The 16739-nt window shown below is 38.5% G+C and overlaps 2 protein-coding genes across 2 annotated transcripts; one reads left to right on the forward strand and one right to left on the reverse strand.

Annotated features, from left to right (window-relative positions):
- The first annotated feature begins 4799 nt into the window (after positions 1–4799).
- Positions 4800–8820, forward strand: cd248a (CD248 molecule, endosialin a). The gene has a single exon (XM_014986079.2). The coding sequence runs from the start codon at positions 5359–5361 to the stop codon at positions 7459–7461; it is 2103 nt and encodes a 700-aa protein (XP_014841565.2). The 5' UTR covers positions 4800–5358; the 3' UTR covers positions 7462–8820.
- Positions 8821–10218: 1398 nt separating this feature from the next.
- Positions 10219–15880, reverse strand: znf16l (zinc finger protein 16 like). The gene is made up of 3 exons (XM_014986081.2): positions 15052–15880; positions 14362–14580; positions 10219–11477 (listed from the first exon to the last, which is right to left on the reverse strand). Exons 1-3 carry the CDS (start codon positions 15791–15793, stop codon positions 10777–10779), a joined length of 1662 nt encoding a protein of 553 aa, XP_014841567.2. The 5' UTR covers positions 15794–15880; the 3' UTR covers positions 10219–10776.
- Between the last annotated feature and the right edge of the window lie 859 nt (positions 15881–16739).

Raw genomic sequence — 16739 nt, forward strand, 5'->3', positions numbered from 1 at the left:
ATATGCATCAGAACAACCAAAGAGTTTTTGTTAGTGTGTGTCATAGATTTATGAAATGGACTGAATGATGAGTTAAAAAACAGACAAATATACTGCTCAAAAAATAAAGGGAACATTTCACTTTAATTTTGTGTGTGGCTCCAAATCCAGGCCTCCATTGGTTAATAAATTTGATTTCCATTGATGATTTTTGTGTGATTTTGTTGTCAGCACATTCAACTTTGTACAGAACAAAGTATTCAATGAGAATATTTCATTGAATGAATGAAATAAATATTTCATTCATTCATATCTAGGATGTGTTATTTGAGTGTTTCCTTTATTTTTTGAGATAAAAAAAAAACTGTTTAAAAAGGAGCCTACAAGATGTGTGTTTCAAAGACCAAAAATTTTAATGTATAAATAATTGTACATTTAAGGACGAGAATGTGAGATTTAAGTGTCATGTAAGGAGGAAATAATTTAAGTTTATCTGGTGTTTGGAGATTCAAATGTTTATAAGTTGATGAGATTGAGAGCGGCAGGAAATCATAAGACCTTGTATCTTCTAAATGTAGATCATGTAAAATTACATGTCAATTGTTTTGTTTTTTTTCTTAATTTTACTTTTTGTTTGTTCAAAATAAATAAATAAATAGTTACCATGTCTAGAACGTCCTGCTGAACATCCTTAACACTCTCAGCTGTAGAAGTGTTGAGAGATTGGCGAGGAATGTGTGAGTCGGCACTGGCGGAGAAAAGGAGCGTAGCATTAAGCTACTCATCAACTGATATGTTTGTGTAGCACATATATCATCCCTCTGCAGGATGAAACACATGCCGAAAAATTCTGACCAGAGTTTCACTGTGTGTAGAAGCAGAGTGAAGGAAGCATGAGGACAAACGTCGAATATTACCAGAGACACCAAGACAAGATGTGGCAGTTTGCATTTGTGCTTTAACTGCTGTTGCTGTTTCTGTTTGACTTTTTCATTCCCTCGTTTTTGTGTTTTTTTTTTTTTTGTTTTTTTTCTGTATGTTAATATCTCATTAGTGAGATATTTGAAGCTTAATATATTTTCCTCTCGGATACAAAGGCACCGCAAACTTATGCGAAAAATGCAAAACAGGACAAACATGAACACCGCTTTCCATCACTTCTTAGACTTAAACAGGGACTTTCTGTAAGAAAAGAAGGATAAAACAATACATCCAAACTGTTTGGACTACTTTTGAGTTATTTTCATGGGATAATAAAATCATTTGATAGTTTCGATTGTGACTTCTTTCTTTTTTTGTTGTTGTTGGTAGTCTGGTTAATAAAAGGGGATTTTCATCCTCAGTCCCTTCTCAGCATCACACAAACAAACAGGAACACAGAGTAATAAATCAATTTTCAGTTTTATGCATCAAAGACTTAAGAATGTATAAATGCATTTTCAATGAGGTTCTTTAAAGGTATTTGCAATACATAATAATAAATAGTATTTATTGTGAGGGAACTCCAAAGAAAAAAACTGTCCTCGTGTCCCCTTTGGGGCTCCATAGAAACAGATGCCTGGTGACAAATATCCCAGTATTTGCAGCTTGGATGTGGCCGTCCAAGCTGTGAGTGAGTAGTTCATGTAATAGACTGGATGTGACCCAGTCAATGCTCTTCACAGTCAACCTGAGCTCAACCTGGCGGAGGTCAGCTGCAGGGTCCTGACTGGGACCCATCCACACAGTTTGTGCTGTGGCTGCTGCCAAAGGCCAATCAGCTAAATCTGCTTTTACGATATCAAAGGTTTTCTTTTCTTTTGTCTAAAAGAAAAGACAAAAGAAATTATGTTGATCATGGTTGATTAGTAAAGGCAATAAAAAAAATAAGGTCAAACATCTAAAGGGTGAGAACATTTTTATGGACACTGCAAAACTGAAATAAAGAATATAAACATTGTATATCAAATGGTTGTTTATTTTCAGTAGGAGGGTAAGCTTCACGTCACATGATTTTATTTTTGTAGATGTCAGGCTCGTCCCATTCGCCTTCCTGTTTATTTAACTCTTGTTTTCTATGTGAACTCCTCCAGCTGTGGCTAATCACAGTTTTGTCTTTTTCAGGATTGTGTTTTTCTCCGACTCGATTGTTCTGATGCAGAAATATGTGGAGATTTAAGGCAAAGTTTCTTTAGACTATTATTGCTAAAATCAGATCCATTAAAAGAATCCTAAAAATAAACTGGTGCTGAGAAATGACTGCTCCCATGTGGGACAAGGGACATAGAGTAACAACCAGTTACACCATGTCCCTTAAAATTCTTCCTGTTTGACTCACTCACTTTGGCCCCCCCACCCCCTCACCACCATATCAGCCCCCTCCCCTTCTCGCCTGCCCTCTTTCTGATGGTCTAACCCCAAACTTCCTGTTTTATTTGGGGAAGGGCACGACTGGAGCATGAGAACACTTTTGGTTGAACACAGAGGAGCAACACATAGAGGGTCAATATATTAAACTATTTATAATTCATTGATGCTTTGTTAAAGTGAAATATTTTTTATATTGGCTCATGTTGCTTTTAATATTCCGGTCCATAACTGCACAATGTGTTGCTTCTGCCTAAAATATAAGCAAGTTGCCAAGTGGATAAAAGATGATACAACATCCTGACTGCCTCTCTGATGGGAGCAAAGGTGTAAAAGTCTCTAAAAATCTATCAGAAAAAGGTTTGAAATGGAAACAGAGTTTTAGACTTTAAGTTGGTTGTGACTTTTATGCAGAGAAAAAAACTGACAATTTTGTCTGACTTTCAAAATTTCTGACAAATCCCAGAGAATCGTGATAAACAGCTTTGAGAAGAAGCACGGGTTACAAAGAGATCATTGGAGGTCTCAGAAGCATAAATTAGGCTGAGTGCACTGGAGAGGTTCAAACTGATTAGGAGGTAGAAAATACCACTTTTTTGTTAGAGCAGTTATTTTCCTTTTTTTTTTTTACTTTTTGGTGCTAATGGTCTTTATTTAACAGTAGATAGACATGAAGAAAACATGAATCCTGGGAATCAAACGGGGGAGCCACTGTGCTGAGGACCGCTGCCTCTATCTACTCCACCACATGGGCCCCTTTATGTCTGTTTTTGCACATTAGTGTATAATATTTTTAGTTCCTCTTATTTGCCTCTAAATTGATAGACGCAATTTGTTAGAGAAACAAACCCGCATCCAGTTTAGGAGCACACATAGTCAACTGAAAGGAAAAACAATCCAACAACTTTTCCACAGTGACAATAATAGCTGTGTGTGTATGCGCATGTGTGTGTGAGAGAGTGAGACACACAGGGATGGGGTCTCTTTCTAACTTCCCACAGTAGCATACACCAAAAGTGTACATGTGTCTGTGCCCTTATAAGGACATAATGTTCTAACAAAGACAAATCAGCCATCATGCTGGGAGGTAGAAGTCTAGATATGATCACAAGTTAAATTTAAGTGAAACGATGTTGAATTAAAATCAAAAGAAGATTGAATACTCAATAACCTGCTGCCAGTGTTTCTCAAACCAGCCATAGATGGTGATGGGTGCGGTCAGGAAGAATCTCCTGTAGCTGTCTGTCTCAAAGCAATCCCTACAAAGCCTCTGACTGAAGATCCTTCATCGGGTTCAGTTTCAATTCAGTTTATACATAAAGTGTCAATTCACAACAAACGTCTTCTCAGGGCACTTAACAAAAAATTCATTTCAGTTCAATAACATACGTTCCAATTGTGCAATGTGATGGATGGTTGACCCCAGGGTGACCCCGCCTGTCGCCATGGACACCAGCACCAGTCTGCCTCTATTAAATTGATTGAAGACGAGTCCTAATCTAAAAACTGGAATATACATGTTTTTGAAGTGTTTTTGTGAGCCTGTTGTTTTATCATTTTTACCTTTATTACTGAATTGACTATATTTTCAGATTTTTGTGCAATTTTAGTCCAGGTTGACTTAAAAAGTGAGCTATTATTATGACAGGCATGGCTACTTGAGCCAATACTGATATCTGATATCTGATATTCATACTACTGTACTGGTAGTACTTACCTACATTTTATTTTATCAAGATTTTACTTGAGTGTTCGATTGTCAGAATAATTAATAGATTATTCAGTTACTAAAGTTACCATTTACAACAGGCCTTCTCTGCACTGACCTTGAAAACTTTTTCTATTTTTCCAGCCATTTTAAGAGAAACAGATCAACTGTAATCTGAGGATATTTATTTATTCACCATCAAACTCTACATCACACCCATCTATTTTCTGCGTCCACTTGTGCTTGTTTTGTGGGTGGCAACGCAGAGATACTGAGAATGGAAACCGAATGGAAACGTCTTAAATCAACCGAAAACGGCTCATTAAACTAACATGCATTTCTTCTGACTGTGAGAGGAAGCTGAAGAAAACACAAGAAGTCCAAGTATTAGACTCCTTGTGTGTATTTCCTATCAGAGGAGTTAATCTCACATACCATGACTTACAGAAGTATTCATGTGGGTAAACTTGCATATGAATACTGGGTATTTATTGGGATTTTATCCAATTAACCAAAACAAAGTAGTCAACTATTGTGAACTCACAAAGGCAGTGACTTGAATTTTAATCATGGACCTGACTGCAAAAGAGCTACAGTGAAGTCAGTGGAGTCACACTAATAAGATGCTTGACACTGCAGGAAGAATGCTTGTTTGCAAGACTAAAGGTAAAAAAGACTTGACCTCAGGCATGATCAGAAATCCAGAAGAAGCAGAAGATAACTGCTGAATTCATAGAAGGAATTCATTCTTATTGCAGAGTGAGTGTATCAGAGTAAATGTTTTGCTTTTACATGTCCCAATAGAAGGTGTTTGTGCGTGTGTACGTGTGCGTGTGCTTGTACAGGCAAATAGTTGAAGAGTAAATGTATCCATGAACAGGGTTTATGAAAACCATATGACATACTCTCTAAAAGAAAGCATTCCATCGTTTGCTGCTCCTCCCCCCACTCTAGCACAAAGTCACATCGTATAATCCGTCTCACTCCCCCCAGCACACACATAAACACACACATCCACATACCCCACCCTACCCCACAGAGACACCACTTGCACTTCTTTCAAAAATAAATCATTTTTGCCTCAATTTCCCTCCTCTCTCCTCTCTTGCCCAGCCTCTCTAAGTCAATGGTTCCAGCCCCCTTCCCTATTATTCCCTCCCTTTGTGCTTTCTGGAATCGTGGGACAGTTTGCATGATCCCAGTGCCTGTGAAGATACGCTTAAACACAGCAGAGTAAAGAGTACATGCAGACTGGACGAAAAAAAAAAAAAAAACAAGTCAGAGACTGATGTACACTGGAAGAAGATATCCACAAGAGAAAAATAATGGAGTTTCTTTTCTTTAGTTCTGCTATTTTTCTCTTGTCTTCTGTGCTGTATTCACTCTTTGGATTTTCTTCAGTCCTAAGTCAGGACCTGAGAGAAAGAGATGCATTTTGTAATGCAGAAGGCTGCTTTGTGATTTACTTTGAAAGTAAAATCTTCCTAGACTCATGGAGGTCCTGCAAAGAGAAAGGTGGAAATTTGGCTACCATCAAGCGCAAAGAGGAGGCCAACGCTATTGCCACACTTTTCTCCACTGTGGACTTGAGGTCGTCACGTACCAAGGTCAAAGTGTGGATTGGCTTGCAACGTCAACCTCGTCAGTGCAACTCAGATTCACTAAGGGGTTTCTCTTGGACAACAGGCGATCAAGACACACAATATACCAACTGGCAAACAGAGGACTCTCCTGATATGTGTTTGGTATCTCTCTGTGTGTCTTTTGACTACGACACACTACAACACAGTGATAACTTCAAATGGATTCATGGTTCATGCTCTATCCCTGCTGATGGATATCTTTGCCACTTTGCTTACAACGGAATGTGTTCGCTGTTGCCAAGTGAGGGTTCAGGAGTTGTCCTTTATACAACACCTTTTAACCTACTGACCACAACCCTAACCCATCTACCAGTCGGATCTGTTGCTAATTTACAATGTCTCACAAATGCCAATCAGAAAGTTCAATGTGTGAAGAGGACAAACGATGGTTCAGTAGGATGGTATCCTGAACCACTATTTTGCTCAAATCCCTCAATTACATACCAGTTGTGTGAGCAGGGTAATGGTGGATGTGAACATTTCTGCACACAAGCCGGTGGTCAGATGTCCTGTGGCTGTGCAAAGGGTTTTCGTCTCAGATATGACGGACAGACCTGTGAGCCTGACTTTTGTCAAGAAGACCCCTGTGAGTTTGAGTGCTTACCTCTTTCAGACGGCTACCGCTGTGCCTGCCCTGATGGATACATGCTTGCACCAGATGAACATGCTTGTCTAGATGTAGATGAGTGTCTTCAGTCTCCTTGTGAGCAGAGATGTACAAATTCGCCAGGGACATTTGAATGTCAGTGTCTGGAGGGTTATTTCATCAATGAAACAGGGGAATGTGAGGACATAGATGAGTGCTCGGATAACATATGCCAACATGCTTGTGAAAACATTCTCGGCTCCTATACCTGCCACTGTCATCTGGGTTATACAGTTGATAGAGAAAACCCCACACAATGCCTAGATGATGATGAGTGTCAGATTCCTGGAACATGCGAGCAAATGTGTGTGAATTATGACGGTGGTTTTCAATGTTTCTGTAAGAATGGCTATGAACTTTTGTCTGATCAATCAACATGTCAGAAAATAGGGGCCAATCAGGTTGGATCTACCACTCCTCCATTTCCTTATGTTGGACATATTGAGCCGACCACCGATCACTGGCCAGAAAATCAGGAGCAACCTCTGGACTGGCTGACCAATCCATTAACAGCCTCCAAACCTGAGGAAATGTGGGACACCAGTGTCTCACAGGACGAACCCCGAACTAGCTGGGATGACTTGTATGGAGATTATGAACAGGAAACTACTGCAACTATACCATTCCTTTCCACATCTACAGTCTCAGAGGGAGCTTGGAATTGGTGGCCATCATTTTCTACTTCCACTCAAAGTTTGGACAATCCACATACAGATTCAGACGTCAAAAAAGAAGCAGAGCAGGAAAAGTTCTCTCCCCATGATTACCCCCAGCTCCCTGGGCAGGAGTCTGTAAAGGAGGGAAAGAATTATGAGGAAATTACACACTCTCAAAACCCTGCTGTTCCCACACCGAAGCCACTCCCCCCATTCCTGAATGGGGGTGGTGGAAGTGGGGACAACCTGGATTCTGTCCAAGATGACAGGGAGCATAAACAGAGCAACACTGGGCTCCTGGTTGGCCTGCTGGTGCCCATCTGCATCTTCATCGTGGTGATGGTGGCATTGGGTATTTTCTACTGCACTCATTGTGGCGTGAAGCCAAGAAACAAGAATGCCACCGAGTGCTACCACTGGATATCTGGTGCACATGACAAACAGGGGGCACCCGGGCCCTCAGGGGACAAGGCCACCGTTTAGATCATGAAGACAGAAACTGAGATGTAAACTGAGAGACAGTTTTAGTCATAGACGATGAAAAACCAAGTGGGCAAAAGTTTTAAGTGCAGTAATATCTGTGACTGTGGAAATGAAAACTTTTTGATTGTATTGCTTTACTTAAAAACATATGGTAAAAACATATGGTAAAATAAAAATTTGGCAGTGTTTAGTATGTTTCTGATTGCCATATTAGACATATTAGGATTTCAAAAGATAATTAGGAACATTTCTATTATAACAGCTTTTTAAAAAAAAATTAATAATTTAAATGGAACAGTTCATATTAATGAACATACAGTGTTATTTATATATTGGTTGCTAATAAATCACTGTAATGCAGACTGCTACAAGAGAGCTCTCCTGCCAACATCCATCACCATCTTCAATAACTCTTTAAAGAATCCAAATTAATGAGTTACAATAACATCTAATCTCCCTTTGGGATTAATAAAGTATTTTTGAATTTGAATTTAATGCTAATTTTCATCACATAAAACAAACAACACAAGATGCAAACATTCATAAGAAATACAGTAAAACAAACAGAAAACTATATACAGTCAGAAAACCTATTTTAAGATCCTTATATCATAAAAATGAATGTTTTTCTAATATTTACAAAACTATGTCACTAGGTAACTAAAACACAAAATTCCTTTTTGCATTTTAATAAAATCAAACAGTTATTATAGCAGCTGAGATCTGATACTGCAGTTATTGAAAATAGTGATTTGGTATTATTTTATCTTTCTGAGATGCTTGACTTTGCTTGAATTTTTTTCAGTATTTATGTTTATTTCAAGTTGCTTTCAAATACACTGTAAACACTTTTACAGAAGGATATTTTTTCATATGAATAGCACTTCTTTTATTGACTTTAAGATGACAATGTTTCAATGGGGTGATATGATACTTGTATTTTACCTTTTTTATTTTGAAATTGCAGCTGTACGCAAATTTTTTAAATACAGTTTTTAAATGTCGCTCTACATGTTCTGTAACGTAAACATCATTGTAGAGTTAAATATCATTCTAAAATTACAACTGACTCTTGTTTAATTTTTTCCTTTGCTGATAAATTGTAAAAATCATCAGTATTCTTCTCTCTGTTCCATGTTGATAATTAGTACAATCAAAACGTAAATGTAAAACTGAGATTTTTGAGCCGCAGATCAACCTTTTAATAAAGGTACTGTACAAAGTACAGCATTGTACCAAAAACCCCTGACCATACTTTACTGGTTACCATAGGGACTCTCTGGTATAATGCAGTTTTTAGTTTATTTATTCACAACTTAATATGCGTTTCAAGGCGTTTTACAAAAAAAAAAAAGTAAAGTCAATCTAATAATACAGACAGATTCTAATTGAAGAAGAAAGAAAGAAACGTCCAGCAGAACCTGGCTCAGCGTGAATGGCAACCTGCCACGGCTCACTGGAGAGTTGAGAACACAGAGCGTACACACACAGAACGACATGCCAGATGTAGATTCTGTGAAGAGCAAAAACTGGGAGAGAATAAAGGTAAAAATCGAAATAACAGAATGTGATACCAAATGGGAGCGGAGGAGGAGAACGTAGCTGAGTAAGGAAAAGTCGTTAAGGCTGCGACTATAACAGCAGAACTACAGATGAAGATTAGGATAACTTAAGCCAGTCAAACTATAAGTTTTATCAAAAAGGAACATTTTAGATTAGTCTATTCAGTTTGCAAGGCAGACGCTTTGCAAACTGAAACATGGAGCTGGTTCCACAGGATAGGAGCCTGATACAGAATCTGTCTCACATTCTACGTTTTGAAGTTCTAGGAGCCATCAGTAAACCTGCAGTCTGAATGAAGTGATCCGTTAGGAGCACATGGAGCAATAAGGTCTCTGGTGTCTGATGGAGCTTGAATCTAAACAGAGGGAGGCTAATATTACCAGAGTTGGTTTTTTAATCATATTGGGTTTGACTGGTGTCAATGTAGACAATACCACACTGCTTACAAAGGCCAGGTAGTGATGATTAGATATGCATCATGTTGGCCTCATGGTGTTAAACTGTAAACAGCATAATGAGGACTATTAAAACACCAACAGGGAATGAACTATGAAATATAAGGTCGATTCCTGGAGCAAACATTTTGCCATATGATACCCGTATACTTAAAGATCATACGTTAAACATAATGCAAGTTTTATTTTTCTTAAAACATTTTATATCATATATTGAATATTCAGCCTTATCACTGTCATCAATGGATTCTCAAAGTTTATTATAAACTGTTGCTTGAATGAATAAAAAACTGCTGTATCCTGTAACAGTCCTTTTGAGACATTTTGTGCACAAGAACAAACTAATAATTCCAAAAGCAACAACAACATCCCTAACCCTGTCACAGTAATAAAACCCACATATGAACTAAAACTGGTTAAAGTTTAATGGCATCCAATAAGATTAGGATACTTTGGGCTCAGCAACAAACATGTCAGTAAATGCAAGACTGGCTTTTATGTTTTACTGTCAGCAGTGGAGGCCTCCGTCTCCGTTTCTCCTCTTCTGTTAAACTTCTGCTTCTAAATAATACTGGAAACTGCAGCAACAGGATCAGGCTTGGAACTGATGTTGTAGTCTTCAACATGAACACGTGTGACCTGTGTGAATTCATCAGACGGCTTTATGGTTCAGTTCAATGTGGTGCATAAAGACAAACAAGACTATCACTTTTCAGGAGGAAATGAGCATGGTCAGTCATTTGTCAGCATGTATAAATAAGGGAACCTTTTACTAACATTTTACAAGCAATTCTAAAACATACAACTGCAATCAACACTGTATTAAAATACAAACACGCGGAATGTCATCAATGTCAATGATCATGCCAGGTTTTACTGCCAATTCACAAGGTGGAATAAATCTATAAATATATTTTAATTAAATCTGCTATTTCACATGGATATGACACAAGTTATATATTGTCAAAAATAATTACAGTTAAATGCATACAGTCCAAAAACCTTCAACCTTTAATGTTAATGGGCGTATTCCATGGACTAGAGGATCAGGAGAAAACCTATAAAACAAGTGACGTTTTAAGTCCCTGAGAACATTGCTACTGCTCAAAAATGAACCAGGAAGCATTAGAAAACATGTTCTGAGATGCGTTATGATCATCTTTAGTCATATTTTCCACATCACTAGTGTGTTTTACTGTCACAAAATGCTCAAAGTAACAGAAAAGGATCTCAGGGTCTACAATTTGTTTCTACTTCATCTTTTATGACTCTTACGATCAGTGTACTTTCAAGGCGGTTATGGTGCTGGAGAACACCGGTGACTCTTGTATGTACCTAGATGGCGGAAGCAGCGTCCACACTGCTGACAACAGTAAGGAGTAGCCCCACTGTGGATCCTCTGGTGGGTGTACAGATTTCCTAGCTCTTTGAAGCATCGGCCACACTCGGGGCAGGCATACGGACTCTCACCAGTGTGGACCCTCTGGTGTCGTTTGAGCCCAGAAAGCACAGAGAAACCTTTCCCACACTGCGGACATGGGAAAGGACTCTGGGCGCCGCTGTGCACCAACCTGTGACTTTTTAATCGGGCGGCGTGGCGAAATCTCTCGCCACATTCTGGACACATGAAAGGTTTTTCTCCAGTGTGGATACGCTGGTGTTGCCTCAGGTTGCCAAGGTAGTTAAAGTGACGGCCGCAGTCCCCACATTCGTACCCCCCTTCAGTTTTAATCTCCTTTTTCGCAGGTCCTCCTCCAGCGCTAACACCGGAGCTCACTCCTGGACTGCCCTCACTGGTCCCCTTCCCAATGCTGACAGAATCACTGCTGCCATCTTCCCCAGCGGGTCCAGCTGAGGAGATGAACTTTTGGGCCCTGGCGGCTGATGCGTCGTCAGCCTCTGGGTGTATGAGTTTGATGTGATCCTCCAGAAACACGGAGTCGGGGCAAAAGGTTCCGCAAAGTGAACAGATGTAGGTGTGGCTAGTAAACTGTTGGCCTGAAAGATAAGCAAACATAGTTCGATTAAATACATACTTGGGTGCACGTATGTGACAATGAGGTACTTATTATCCACCAGACAAAAGTAAAAAGACTGGACTGCTGTTCTATAAGCCATCATCTTAGAGACTGTGGCAACCAGGAGAGCAGAGATACCGTCATAGGTTTGATGGGAATATTTCTAAATGACAACTTAAGTTTCAAACACAATGTTACATGACATAAATGGGTGTGTAGTTTGCACTTTAACTAGTAACTGCTACGTCTGTTTTTATGGCTCAGTATGAATTCATATTCCTGCAGTCTTACCTTCATCCCACGTACAGACATGATTTTTCACTGTGCAGAGCAGAGACCGACACATGCAGGGCATCAATTTACATATGTAAATAAATGAGTAACAGATACAGCTTCAATTTCAGTAACCTCTCTCCTTTGACTTTATTTTTACAGTAATGTTTTTTTCACACCAATGCGGCTACAAAAACGTCTGTTTACCAACACGTTTCGAAAGGCCGTCCTCTTCATCACACTTCTGTGTGATGAAGAGCGAAGCTGCCATGAGACAGAAGTGACATTGAGAGCAACAAATAAAGAGAGACTAAGAAAGAGTGTGTGGCTCTTCATTTCCAACACTGAAGCAGAATATGTGGTTCACTTTTCCTTTTTTTAAGCACTAGTGTGTATTTCATTAGAAGTAAAAAGAAAAAAAATCTTTGTGTGTAAATATCTCACATTACAACATGGACACCTGTTGCTTATAGGTTTATACTGCAATATTAAGCAAACATACCCTTTCCACACCTGAGTCAGTGATCAGAAGTAAAACTGACCAGTTTGCTGCCTCTTGTCCAGTTTGTCTCTTCTGTCTTAACTTCTGTCTTAACACCCCGTATAAACCAATCTCTCACTAGTTTCAGTCCAGACTTTTCACATCACGATCCACTTTTCATCACTGAATCAGGAAGTCAAGCCACTCGCTTCTGATTCTCCAGTCATCTCTGACAGGCATCTCTCCCGAACGTTGTTCCTCCCATTCTTTCCACATAGAAGCCGCTTCTTCAGCATCCAGTCGGGGCATCTCAGAATGTTCAAGCTTAATGTTGCTGGTCATCCCAGGCGGACCGTTCCAACAGCCACAACACTCCCAGTGATTTACCACATGCTTTCTCTCACCTCTGTTCAATTGTTGGTTCAGAATCGTTTGAGGGTCCGTTTGGGGCATGGGCGTTCAAACTGCTCAAACAGAGATGTTGGTGCTCCACCTTATCAAATTCTTTTTTTGGTCAGCACATCCAATAAATTAGAGATGTCCAAATAACCTCAAATGAATGATATGTTATCTCTTACTGATCTGTTAGGGATACAATAAGACTGATCAACATGTATAACTTGATCACTTTTCTCAATCTGAAAGCCAGGACTTTTGGGAAGATCTTATAATCAGCACATAACAGACTGACAGGTCTCTAATTCTTTATCTCATATAGATTCTCCTTCTTAGGAACAACAGTGAGCACAGCTCTGCAACACGTTCCCCTCTCTACACTGATACTGAGGATGTCCAATGCAGAGCAGCATGATTTAGAAAATTCCACAGGAAAGCCATCTATCCCTGGAGCTTTACCTCTTTCCCATGCTCAGCAGCGCCTCCTGCAGTCCTTGTAAGGTTAGAGCATGCTCCAAAAAAGGATTACCTCGTTCTGAAATCTTTGGCAACTCTTCTGTCACCAGAATCTTCTCTAAACTCACTGACACAAACTTTGAAAAAATAAATAAATAACAAATATTTCAGTGCATTCTGTAAACTCCTTTCCATCTTCAGATTGAAAACAATGAATGAGGGAATTCACTGCATTATCTCAGATTCATCACTGCTTTACATAAACAGACATTTCATAATTCTCTACTGCTTCCAAAAAAAAAAATCCTTTCTTAAAGCAACCGTCATTTAATAAAACAGCATTGAAGTGCCAAAATGCACTTTTAGGTCTTATTTTGTTTATAAAAACATTTCCTATGACCATATAATGATCAGAAAAGCCCAGCATACATAAAGTACATGATCTAAATATTTGTAAATGACCGTAGCAGTAAAACCAGTCTGGTCTTACTAAAGAAATGTAATTCCCTTTACAATGAGCCCATGAATGCTGCTTTGTTTTTCCATGTTTAGGAGCTGTGGAATAAGGCCCATGTGAAATTTTCTGCATCCCTAGTTTTAATACAGAAGGACATATTAAATATTTAACTAGATGTGAGTAATATGGACCAAAAAAAAAATATATTTTTTTTTCTTAATTCCCCGATGATAATCTGAAAAAATAATTTTTCCTTCTTCTTTTACTGCAAAGATTGTGTCAAAGTCAAACCATGCTATAATCTGTGATGTACATCTCATTATTTAAATTAATAGGGTAAATACAAATAATTAGAAGAAAAATCTTCCCAAAGTAAAATGAGGCCTTTAAGGCAATTACCAATTCTGATATTATTTAAAAAATGAAAAAAAATAATAATAATAATAAATAATTGTATATAATTATTATTATGTTCTTCTTGTTCGGTTTTTAAAGAGTCTGGGGGAAGGTTGTTTTTCTTTTTGTCACCTCACCACTGAAAATTTCCCTAAAATCTTGTAATATTTTTGGTCATATTACATAAACTGAGGGGAAACAAAGCAATTTAAAAAAAATCAATGCAGTGGTAATATGATCATTTTCTCTCTAGAAAAAGAAAAGGTTGAACACTTTATAATAGAGTCAGAATAAATATTATGCCACCACAATACTTGCATTTGAGAAATGCAAGTATTGGGTTGTATAATCCTTAAAAGTATTATTTAACAATTAGCTTATTAGCAGTGATCGTCTGTTTCCCACCTGTCTCTGCCCTGTCTGTGCTGTCTTCCAGCGGAGCCCCTTCCGTCCCTGGAGAGCCGTGGGGTTTGGTGGAGCAGTCCGAGAGCTGGACATGTGAGAAACAGACCTGGGTTTGCTTCTGTCCGCCACCTCCGTCCCTCCTGGACGACTCGTCAGCGTGGTGGTCATCGTCCTCAAGCACAGCGGCCCTGGCGTTTTCACAGTCAGGCTGCTTCATGTCTACGAGGAAAGAATTTGGAAAGCCTCATGAGGGGTAAGACATAATTCTATGAAAAAGTATAACAAGTGAGTTCTTCTGTTTTTGCTCTTTTTGTGACATGTAACATTGTGACAATGTTTCAGCTTGTCAAGCTATTTTTAATATAAGACAAAAATGATCTGAGTAAATTCAAAATGCACTGTGTGGAAGAATAAAAGTATAACAAGTCTACTAGTTTTTCCTGATTTAGAAGAAAAAAATAATGCATTTCATTGGCACCAAAACAACAATAAATGAATAAATCTCATAATGATCGATATTTTCAGCAAAAGGAAGATTATTAGTTCCTTTGCTTGCGAAAATACAGACCAACCCTAGTTAAAAACATTGCAGACTTTATATATTCCACATAAATTGCCATAAATGTTAGGACTTGTATTATTTCTCCATCAATTGTAATCCAAGAAGCATTTACCATTCTGTTTGTTTACCTTTCAGCTCTGAAGAATATGCCGCTGGTGCTATCCATTCATAGTCGTACATCCGTTTGCTGCCGATGGGAGGCATGTTGAAGATGTAATCTGAAGTGGAGTCTGGGTCTCCATGCACCGGCCCTGAAGCTTCCACCCTGCTGTCTGACCACAGGCTCAGAGGCTGGATTTCCGGTTCTTCATCAACCTCTTTTTCCCCTCTGGCTTGGCTGACCAGTTCCGAGTCCATTTCACCACAACCCTTCGAGTTTTTATCTTTCATCAGATAGTCACAAATAGCATCTATATTTTCCCTTTTCACCTCGGGAATAACAGATTTGGCTCTCCTGGGATCGATGCTACCATGCTTGGACCCCAGGTTGAAAGGGAATTTTATAAAGCCAGATTCTGTGGTCGGCTCCAGGGTCGTAAAGGCATCTCTTCCATCCCTCTGAACCACCTCGAGCTTAGCTTTTAACTTTTCAATCTCCTTATTTTTCTCGCGCAGCTCCATCTTCAGGACTTGTATCCGGATACTGACCACTCGTCGGATCTCCACCTGAGCTGTCTCCAGCACCACGGCGATGTTTCGCTTCAGGTGCTCCGTGATGTCGCTGACCGAGCACAAGAGCTCCTCTTCGCGTTCCAGCTCGAGACAATCATCGTCAGCTCTGTCTGCTGTCCCGGCGAGGTCCATGAATGCGCCGTAGAATTCAGGAGACGGTTTTGTTTCCAGAAAACTGGGGTTTCTTTTGCGACTCATAGATGACCGTCAGCAGCGCTTTTAGCTGAAAGCTACCCTGTGAGCTAACTCGGTGATGCTGACCATAGGCTGACGGTGGATGTGACGTCATTTTTTAATCACAACAACAGTCTTCTTCATGATTTTTTATTAGCGGTTGACAAGAAACGTTAGGTAAGCATTACCCCCATCTACTGGTATGGGGTGTGGTTCATGAGGATTTAATCTATACTCTAAAAAAGTATACTTTTTTAGTACTATATATATATATATATATATATATATATATATATATATATATATATATATATATATATATATATATATATATATATATATATATATATATATATATATATATGTGTGTGTGTGTGTGTGTGTGTGTGTGTGTGTGTGTGTGTGTGTGTGTGTGTATAAGCAATAATAAATTTATTCCTAATTCTGTAAAATCATCTGAAATATCATATGACATTTTCAAATTTAACCTATGCATTTACTCATTAATTCAAATGAATGACATATACCTTATCTTTATGAAGATATTTTGAAAGAATTACCTCCTTTTTGTCTGTATCGTCATGTGTCCATTTTGTTTTTTGTCACAACTGTTTATTTTTATTGGTAGTACTTTTAAATAATAACAATATATATAAATATATAAATAAATAATAATATATAATAAACAAAATAGTCTCTGGTAAGTTTGACGTTGTTTAAGGTGTTTGTCCAATAGGAGCGAATAAAGTTATTGTGCTTTAAAAAAAAAGTTTAAACTTTCAAAATAAATTAAGGAAGTCGCCTTCGGGTTTGAAAGGACGATATGTCAGATTAAGTTCATGTCTACAATAAGTCTTTACATAATTAATCCAATGAAAAAGAGGAGAAGTCTCCTGGAAATGACTGAACAGGTTTGTTTTTATCATTTAAATATTTTCAAATTTAAATGAGTGAAGCGGATACTATTATT

This window comes from Poecilia mexicana, unplaced genomic scaffold, assembly GCF_051168715.1.
Source record: "Poecilia mexicana isolate PSO_F unplaced genomic scaffold, ASM5116871v1 scaffold_18, whole genome shotgun sequence".
Lineage (NCBI taxonomy): Eukaryota > Metazoa > Chordata > Actinopteri > Cyprinodontiformes > Poeciliidae > Poecilia > Poecilia mexicana.

Coding starts and splice junctions, on each gene's coding strand:
- cd248a (XM_014986079.2), top strand. CDS start 5,359: ATGGAGTTTCTTTTCTTTAGTTCTGCTATTTTTCTCTTGTCTTCTGTG.
- znf16l (XM_014986081.2), bottom strand. CDS start 15,793: ATGAGTCGCAAAAGAAACCCCAGTTTTCTGGAAACAAAACCGTCTCCT. Junction 14,581..15,051: donor ATATTCTTCAGAGCTGAAAG/GTAAACAAACAG, acceptor CTTTCCTCGTAG/ACATGAAGCAGCCTGACTGT. Junction 11,478..14,361: donor CACAGACAGGGCAGAGACAG/GTGGGAAACAGA, acceptor CTTATCTTTCAG/GCCAACAGTTTACTAGCCAC.